Below are 9,815 nucleotides of genomic sequence, written 5' to 3'. Positions count from 1 at the left end.
GGAAGCTTTGAGGCTTTCTAGCCATTCAGGATATCATGCAGCATTGTGTCTTTGTCACAGGTGGAAGTGTTGAGTTCTCGGACCTGACTAGCCAAGATGAGCTCTTCATGTGCAGCTTTGACATGGTGTGCCCTCAGGTGAGATCAAATTTAAAATTTCTTGGAAAAAAAAAAAATAGAAAAAAATGTGTGTGTGTGTGTGTGTGTGTGTGTGTGTGTGTGTGTGTGTGTGTGTGTGTGTGTGTATATATATATATATATATATATATATATATATATGTATGTATATATATGTATATATATGTATATATACATATATATACATATATATGTATATATACAGACACACATATATATATATATATATATATATATATATATATATATATATATATATATATATATATATATATATATATATATATATATATATATATATATGTGTGTGTGTGTACGTATATTATGGCATGCCGTTCAGGAAATTAATATTTGAATATATTGAATGGCATGCCGTTCAGGAAATTAATATTTGAATATATTGAATGAACCTTGAATATATTGAATGAACTTCGGAATATATTGAATGAACCTTGAATATATTGAATGAACTTCGGAATATATTGAATGAACCTTGAATATATTGAATGAATTTCGGAATATATTGAATGAACCTTGAATATATTGAATGAACATTGGAATATATTGAATGAACCTTGAATATATTGAATGAACTTCGGAATATATTGAATGAACCTTGAATATATTGAATGAATTTCGGAATATATTGAATGAACCTTGAATATATTGAATGAACTTCGGAATATATTGAATGAACCTTGAATATATTGAATGAATTTCGGAATATATTGAATTAACTTCGGAATATATTGAATGAATTTCGGAATATATTGAATGAAACTTGACTGACGTCATCATTGCCGCCATCTTGTACATGCATTTTGTTGCTGCCGCAATTATGAACCAGTCAGCTCGCAATATCGTGTCAGCTATTCATAGCAATGATGAAATTGTCAATGCACTGGCGAGTGCTTGTACCACCCAAAATCCCCCGGAGACACATGCCCAGCAATATCATGCTTTGGACGAAGAAGTCCAGGCTGCTTTTAATCCGGGCAGACCTGGGCGCACAACAGACCAGGCTTCTGTTAATCATCGCAACCTCAGTTTGCCATCGACCTCACAGCAGTGCCCCACAACAGCCCCCCTGTACAATCTACGCCCATTCACTAGAAAGGGCCCAAGACAGAAGAGGTAAGAATAGGTAGGGTTAATTTAAACCGCACGTTGAGCGGGGGGTCTGGTCCGTGAAAATATTGCCTGACATTAAACCGGTCCGTGGTGCAAAAAAGGTTGGGGACCGCTGCGTTATGGCACTGCGCTCCGGCGCGGCACTTGTAGAGGTTAGAGAATGAAAAGCTGCAGCGGTTGCATGGATTGCATGAACTAAAAGAGAAGCTGTTCATATAGATATCATTAGAATCACCCACAACCATGCAGGCTGAATATTTAATTTAGTATTGAACGCAGGCTATTTGATGGACGGCGACACATTGTCACGTTGCTCACACAGCGGACTGCGGACATACAGACAAATGTATGTGAGATTATGCCTGGCGGAGATTATTGCTATGGAACTAATTTTTGTTTACAGTATTCCATGGTTAATTATTTTCATAATGCATACAGTGCAGTTTTTACCTTTCCTTTACCAGTACTGTAAATATGGAAGAGTATTAGGGCCACTGAATATTTTTTTTAATGGGGAACTTTTTTTTAAAATTCATTCTACAAAAAAGTCAGAACTCTGACTGTATACTGTAAAAGTTAAAGTCAGCCCAAAGAAAATTACTTTTACAAAAAAAACCTCTCTTTCAAGATGACTGTATTTTATGTGTGAGGCCTTCTGATGGATGGTTTTGTGTTCCTACTTTGTGTGGACTGGTTCATTGTCAATTTAGTATCACTGGGAAATGTACATACCTGACTTGTCATGTCGTGGGCAGTAACTAGTACATGTACCCAATTGTTCTTAAATAAAGATTTCAGGTCTTTGCCAGGCCTTTACTTGAGCATTTGCATTGCATGATACTTTATAATTCTACTTCACTACATCTCAGTTTGTGTCAGTTTAGGGGTCCGGAAGTGGAAAAGTTTGAGAACCCTATGCTTTTAACAGTACAACTGAAAGAGTCAAACTCTTACTGTATATACTTTTACTAGAAAAGAACTGAATACTTCATCCACAATTGAATATAAAATGCATGGCACTTACAGTATCTATATGGTGATACATCATATGAAACTTACAGTATCAAAGTCAAAGTCAGCTTTATTGTCAATTTCTCCACATGCCAAAGAAACCGAAATTTCGTTCCCCCCTATCCCACGGTGACAAGACATGGCTCACAACAGACAAACAAGTAAACAAGTATAACAAAAGCGTGCTGAATAAATAATGAATAAATAACACAACAAATAAATAAATAAATAAGAGGAGCAAAAAAAAAAAAAAAAGGAGCAAGTGCGCGTACAGCAGACATTCCCGAAAATAGCGCAACAGTGCCGCATGCTACGCAGAAGGGGGTAGCGAGTTCAGGGCCCTAACAACCTGGAGAAAGAATATCTATATGGTGATACATCATATGAAAGAATAGTATGTTATGAGAAAATCTTAGGTCCTATGACCTGTACACTCCTTTTGTCCATTATCCCTTAAACGATTAAAACTCAAATTACTTATTTATATCCAGGTCTGTGACAATATATTATATCACAGTAGTGGAACAACTGAATTACTAATGCTAGTAGACTATCTCTCAAGTAGGTCACATGCTCTGACAAAAAGTTCAATTCCATGATTTCCATCATCAGTGAAGGGGTTGATGGGCCTTAACTCCACATCCCACTGGTGATCATAAGGGGGTTGCACAGGCACACGATTGAGTGGCCTTTGATCCTGAGGAAGTTGGAGCATTCCCATTGTCCACAGCTGCAGTGGGGACCGACTCGCCATTGTCCTCAAGCTGTGGTTGTTCCACTGGATCACAAACTCATCCACAGATCTGTTTATTCTAGGAAGATAAACATGTTGAAGAGCTGTAATGTGAAGAGGGTCAGTGCTGTCTAAAACTCTGACATATTCCATGAAGAGGAAAAGGTCGTTATAGTATGCTGACACAACCCTGTTTACTTCTGCCCACAGTCTTTCGATCCTTTGATTATGCACACTACGTCCAACTATGAAACTTCCTCTGTTTGTTCCTCGATTTGCAATCATGAACCGTGCAACATCAATGTTCTCGCTACCAGCATCACCCCTGACATGTTGTGGCAGTCCAAATACATTCACAGCACCCTGGAAAAGATGCAAGGCAGTCGATGCTCGGTTGTCTGTGCAACATCTCAGAAAGGTAATGCAGCGACTGTAGCCATCAACTGCTCCATGATAGACAAATCCCCATGGATTTAATTTGTGGTTTGTGTCAATATGCCTGAAATAAGAAGAAATGTATTATTATTTCTGTTTTTGATATTGTTATTATTAATATTATCATTATTATTGTTGTTGTTGTTATTATTATGATTATTATTGTAATAGACAACACTGGATGTACATAAAAATGTAACTTCATTGATTTTGCTGTAAGACTATTTGTACTTGGTAATAAGAATGTTCCAATCTCGGATGTAATGCGCCTCATGTACTAAGGCTACAAGTCCTCTGCTGCAGATGCAGTTCAACTCCTGCCTGCGACCCTTTGCTGCGCATTATTGACCAGCTAGGAAAAAATAACTAATGTTAATCAAATTTATAAAACACATACCACACTTCATTTGGGGAAGAGACATTGTAGACCCTCCGTTGAATTGCCCTTCGTCCTCTCAAGGCTCGCCCCACTGGATCCACTGCCCTTAAACGCTCCCGTACCCGCCAACGCTGAACTCTGATTCCTCTCCCTCTCAAACTACCAGTGACATAGGTCTCTCCAGAACCGGGGGTTTGTCTGATAATATCAGCAATAAGACGATCGAGATCGTCATTTGTAATGTCAGTGAAACTCCCATAATCCATCAGACCGAGTTGTGTCCTGTAGTTGTACAGTGTTCGGATATTTACAGACAGCATCCGAGATATGGTGATCCAGCTAAACCCTAAATCTCGCATGTGAATCAGCTGAGCAGCTGGTATGTTGTACCTTCAAAGAGAAAAAATAAAGTAAAAACAAATGTGTTAATGTGTTTATTCACATGTGAATTAATTGTCTTACTCCTATAGCAAGTACCTTGCAGCCTATAATATTTTTTTATGTGATGATAAATAATAATAAGTTTGTAAGTAGATATTATTCTTGGGCTGCATTAGCCTAGATCCCCATACACTTATTTAAATATTACTTACCTCAGCCTTCCTCTCTGAGATGCAGAATGTGTGCCCATGTCATGCAGTCGTCCATCAACTTCCAGGTGGACTGTTATTTCCGCCAACATCTCGTTTAGAGACTCGTAGAGTCGTTCAAGAAGGACGCATAATGTTCTTTCAGCAATGTTTTGTTGAACATTATTACTCATAAGCACTATGAATGACGCAATAATGGAGATATGATCCTCAATGTGACGAGATACAGTCTCCAAACTGTTAGTGTCATTTGGAGTACAACCTATAGCAAAAATTTTATCCAGTTGAGTAAAGTACTGGAATATTTCAGCTGATGCCATTTTATTAAGCCAGCAAATTCTGAAGGCTACCACCTGACTTGACTTTAGTACAACTTCATTTAATTTAATTTTTGGGTGGTACAAGCACTCGCCAGTGCATTGACAATTTCATCATTGCTAAGAATAGCTGACACGATATTGCGAGCTGACTGGTTCATAATTGCGGCAGCAACAAAATGCATGTACAAGATGGCGGCAATGATGACGTCAGTCAAGTTTCATTCAATATATTCCGAAGTTCATTCAATATATTCCGAAGTTCATTCAATATATTCCGAAGTTCATTCAATATATTCCGAAATTCATTCAATATATTCAAGGTTCATTCAATATATTCCGAAATTCATTCAATATATTCAAGGTTCATTCAATATAATCCGAAGTTCATTCAATATATTCAAGGTTCATTCAATATATTCAAGGTTCATTCAATATATTCCGAAGTTCATTCAATATATTCAAGGTTCATTCAATATATTCCAATGTTCATTCAATATATTCAAGGTTCATTCAATATATTCAAATATTAATTTCCTGAACGGCATGCCATATTATATATATATATATATATATATATATATATATATATATATATATATATATACACACACACATATATATAGTATGTAAATACACATACATTTAATCTATATGTATATATACGTGTGTGTTTGTGTATATGAAGTATAAGAAGTATTTTTTACACAAATCTGTTGATTTTAATGTTGTTTAAGTGGGTTAGGGTTTTTATTTCATCATAAATACAGTACAGAAATACAGTATCAATCTGCATTGTAGTGTTGAAGTGCTGCTTAATTTCCTTTGTAGTCTTTTTGTTTTTGCAACTAATCCCGCTCAATGATTTCTGACAAGCAACAAGTGGCTGGCTGGCATAATATGGCAGAATCTAGAACAAAGCAGCATGCAACTTTGCTAGTTTTGATGCTAGCTTGTTCAAATTTCATTTCTGGTAGGAAGTTTTATGATGAATCACAGATCATTTGTCCTGAAATTGTGACTTGGATTGGTAAAAAAAAGAAAAAAAAAAGAAAAGAATGTCAGACAGCTTAAATGTTGTTACCCCACCAAGATGCTTAGACTATGTCACAAGCATCCTAAACACACTTCTGGACTGTTTACGCAGGCGGTCAACACATCTGCAACCTGCATCAACTGAAAACCGGCCCTCAAGTTGATATACTTTATAAAAGGTTCTATTCGCAAAGGCAATGAATCCATTTGGTTTTTCCCAAGTCTAATTCATTCGATGAGTGCCTAAAGTGTTCACAAGGAGGCAGATGTGGCCAACGCTACCCACCTTGTGGCCTCAGTCAGAGCATATTCAACAAAGTTTTGGAAAATAACTCAAGGACAATGAGTTGTCTTGGATTCTGTTGGCCAAAAGACATACAATACTGTAAATCCATTTTATTTTGCAGGTGGCTCCTTGTCCTGCTTGTCATTGCACAGCATCTTAACGCGGTAAGAATTTGTCCACTTGAAATTTAAATGCAAAAATGTTCAGCAATAGAACAGCGGCACTTGCACGCTAATGTGTTTGCAGTTTTTTTCATTTTTTTTTTTTTTCTATCACCACATTGGATATTGCAGCCACATTGCATTGTGGTATAACGCGCATAGTGGAACTGACCATGCCACTTTTCCTCGCATCATCTCTTCTCGTTAATGTCAGCTGCATTTACATTGCGATGGCTTGGAGTTTCTCAATCTATAAACTCCTCCAAATATTTTGCGTTGTTGCCAAAACATTTCACAGTATTTGCCAGAGCAGTAAAGGCGTCTTTTTGGCGTGGGAAATGTCTGCCTCCGGAGGTGCTGAGTGGTTTTGTTAGCAGCCTCTCAAACTATTTGGATTCAGATCAAACGCTCTCATCAAGGTCAGGGTCCTTATTTGGTAAACGCTGACCCGTTGGAGGCATTTCTCCAGAAGCTAAACTGTCCACTGCACAATCCAGAGGAAGGTCCTAAACAGATTTTGATGTGAGGTCGCTGCTTGACGGCCATGTCGTTTACATAATGCACGCACAAATACGTACATATGTACATGGTCGCTTACTAATCAGTAGCATCCAATGTCATTGAGATTTGTCTTTTTTTCAGGGAAATGTTGAAGGTCCATGTGATGGCAGAGACTGTTCTGTATGTCAGTGTCTTCCTGCCAAAGGTGCACGGGTAAGAAGATTGTTAATCAATCCCACCAATATTAATCACCTCTTAAACAGCTCGTGTAAGATAATTTCATTACTTTCATTTTTTTTTTTTTTTTTTGTAAAGAGAGGATTTCCACATCTTTGTTCTACATTGATACATATTTTAGCCAACACTACTCACATGATGAGCACATTTTTGATGGCTCTTATTAAAAAGGCCCAGTTTGTGATCTTTAGTGTCCTCTGCTGGAAAGAAGGAAGTATAGGACTTTGTTTCGCGTTGCCAATGGACATTTAGTCATGTCAATCAATACCTGGCTACTTATGCTTTGCTGCCATTGCAAAAAATGCAACCAGAGTTTCACAGTAATATTCCATTTGTTCTTCGGCCATTATATGAGAGGATGATCCTTTTCCCATCAAAGCACATTTGGACCTCCCACTTCCAAAATGATAGTTACACCCTTGTCTTTCTTTCTATGCCAGTGGCATTTAACAATTAACGGTACAGCAAACCTGTTGCCATTCATACAATGACAGCTTCATGTTCAACTGAACGGGCAGTAAATGTGATGATTGTTTCACTATTTATGAGATTTTATTCTGTTTGTTCTTATGCAAACTACGTACGTACATGTATGCCTTGGTTCAATAAAATGAGAGAGGCCCAGTACTTTTAAAGTCCACCTTTCTTTAGTGCTCTCGACTGAGGGCTCAGGTGTTGCGCAAGGGACCAGATAAGTGAGGAGAACAATCCATTTTGCCACTGAACCTAACATGCATGTTTTTTGTTGTTGTTGTATAAGTGTGAGGAAGCCAGAATATTCAAAGAAGCAATTCAAGTCAAACAAATATACATAGGTACTATATTAGATTACAATGAAGCAAAACATGCTCCACCAGGGTGACCTGCTTTCTTTGTAGGGACCTCCAGGGAAATCAGGGAAGCAAGGACCTCGCGGGCAAATGGGATCATGGGGCAGTGTGGGGCCACCTGGAGAGAAAGGCAGGCTGGGCTCACCGGGATCACCAGGCCCGGAAGGACTTAAAGGAGCCCGGGTAAAATTGTCATCATATTCAATTTATAACTTTGTATCATGATAATAGTAATCTATCATACTTTTCTTCCCTGAACATTTTAGGGCAACACTGGGCCTCCAGGTTTTCCTGGTCACGAAGGTTCATTGGTAAGTCAAGACTGGTTGAGGACCCCACTCCCTGTCACTTCTACAATTTTTAGACTGGATACAACACCTTTTAGGGTCACCCTGGAGCAGGCGGTGAGCCCGGTTTGCCTGGAGTGGATGGCTGTGCGGGGGCTCCGGGTCAACCTGGTGTCCCCGGTTTTCCTGGCCTGGATGGTCTGCATGGGCCACCTGTGAGTAGAAAATGTGATTCCATTTCAAAATAAAACATGCAAGGTGGGGAGGAGTTTGGAGTTCTGGCATTCCAATGTACTGTATTCTATAGCCAGTATGAAATCCTTGTTTCTCTCTTTGTCAGGGATTTCCCGGACCAAAAGGAGTTAAGGGAGAACCCTTATACACTGATTCCATTCCTGGACTTCCTGTGAGATTTCTTCTTTGATTCTTATAAGATCATCTCGTCATTACTATGAATTCCATTCGCACCATTTGGATTGTTATTTGGTTTTATTCTTACAGGGAGATCCCGGTCGACAAGGAGATGCGGGTCTACCTGTACGTACATATATTCGCCTCACAATTGAATATTACAATGAAAACTCTAAAGTGGAGGACTATGAAGGCTCTCCAAAATATTCCATTGCTCATCATGACATTTCACCGGCGTGACCATCAAATACAAGAAGTGCCCTTTGGAAATCTTGCTCCTCTTCATTCAGGGCCAAAACGGGGTCGCCGGACCAAAAGGCTACACAGGTGCTCATGGTCCACCTGGTGATCAGGTGAATAAATATGATTTGATAGAATAACTGCAGCATGAATACTGCTGCTGTTTAGCGGTCATTAACGCCACTGTTTCTCCACTCAGGGCTCAAGAGGGTATAAAGGTCTCCGAGGACCAGCGGTGAGTCATTGCAGTTCTATGTTAGAATAAAGAAGATCATTAATCCACATATAGCCAATAGGATAGAACAAAAATGTCTTTGTGCAGGGTGACCCTGGAAGACCACAGCCAGGCGCAGCAGGAGATGATGTAAGACAGCTATTCTGTTCATTTGCAAATGCGTATTGCAAACATCTTCTCTACTTTCCTTCCATGTGCTGTACCAGGGTGAACAAGGCCCACCCGGTCCACAAGGACCAGAAGAAATCATTGAGCCGACCCCGGGTTACCTCGCACCAAAAGGTTACAAGGTGTGTGTGTGTGTGTGTGTGTGTGTGTGTGTGTGTGTGTGTGTGCGTGTGCGTGTGCGTGTGTGTGAATCCTTCGGGCCATTTTAGATCACTTGGATGAATATCATTTCAACAATATCAATGATTTGCCTGTATTTCAGGGAGACCGAGGTCGTCCTGGACCATGTGGACCAAAGGGCAAAAAAGTGAGTTCAAATCTTTCGTCACAGACAAAACAATGTAACATCATGACTATGACTTGTATTTTTTTGAAAGGGTGGTCAAGGAGACTTCTTCAGTCAAGGAATGAAAGGAGAGGAAGGAATTCTTGGTTTTCCTGGACTTCGGGCAAGTCATTGACACAGGAAATGAGCTTCATGCTGATATACGTACAATGGAAATGGAATGCCATAGACAGAAATGAGCATTGATATTGCGGTCATTTGAAAGTATCCAACAACATTAGAATTAGTCATGTTCCTTGAATAGTGCATCAACAAGCCTGGCACATACGTACGTATTCTCTCTGCTCTGTGGAAACATTTACAAGTGCCCTTTTTTGTATTCTTGTCGTTTGTGTATACCGGATG

At 39.0% G+C, this 9,815-nt stretch overlaps 1 protein-coding gene across 1 annotated transcript in view; it reads left to right on the top strand.

Annotated features, from left to right (window-relative positions):
• Positions 1 to 35: 35 nt before the first annotated feature.
• Positions 36 to 9,815, top strand: part of LOC125985492 (collagen alpha-4(IV) chain) — an 18,571-nt gene continuing 8,791 nt past the window's right edge. Inside the window, exons 1-15 of the mRNA XM_049748399.1 lie at positions 36 to 45; positions 92 to 137; positions 6,176 to 6,218; positions 6,858 to 6,929; positions 7,832 to 7,966; positions 8,050 to 8,094; positions 8,169 to 8,285; positions 8,411 to 8,476; positions 8,572 to 8,607; positions 8,772 to 8,834; positions 8,921 to 8,956; positions 9,044 to 9,085; positions 9,163 to 9,246; positions 9,387 to 9,431; positions 9,502 to 9,573. Coding sequence (XP_049604356.1) covers positions 36 to 45; positions 92 to 137; positions 6,176 to 6,218; positions 6,858 to 6,929; positions 7,832 to 7,966; positions 8,050 to 8,094; positions 8,169 to 8,285; positions 8,411 to 8,476; positions 8,572 to 8,607; positions 8,772 to 8,834; positions 8,921 to 8,956; positions 9,044 to 9,085; positions 9,163 to 9,246; positions 9,387 to 9,431; positions 9,502 to 9,573 — 912 coding nt within the window. The remainder of the gene's footprint in view (positions 46 to 91; positions 138 to 6,175; positions 6,219 to 6,857; positions 6,930 to 7,831; positions 7,967 to 8,049; positions 8,095 to 8,168; positions 8,286 to 8,410; positions 8,477 to 8,571; positions 8,608 to 8,771; positions 8,835 to 8,920; positions 8,957 to 9,043; positions 9,086 to 9,162; positions 9,247 to 9,386; positions 9,432 to 9,501; positions 9,574 to 9,815) is intronic.

Source organism: Syngnathus scovelli, chromosome 17 (assembly GCF_024217435.2).
Source record: "Syngnathus scovelli strain Florida chromosome 17, RoL_Ssco_1.2, whole genome shotgun sequence".
In the NCBI taxonomy this organism is placed as follows: Eukaryota; Metazoa; Chordata; class Actinopteri; order Syngnathiformes; family Syngnathidae; genus Syngnathus; species Syngnathus scovelli.
The sequence above is the reverse complement of the archived record's forward strand: the minus strand, read 5'-3'. Positions and strand labels throughout refer to the sequence as shown.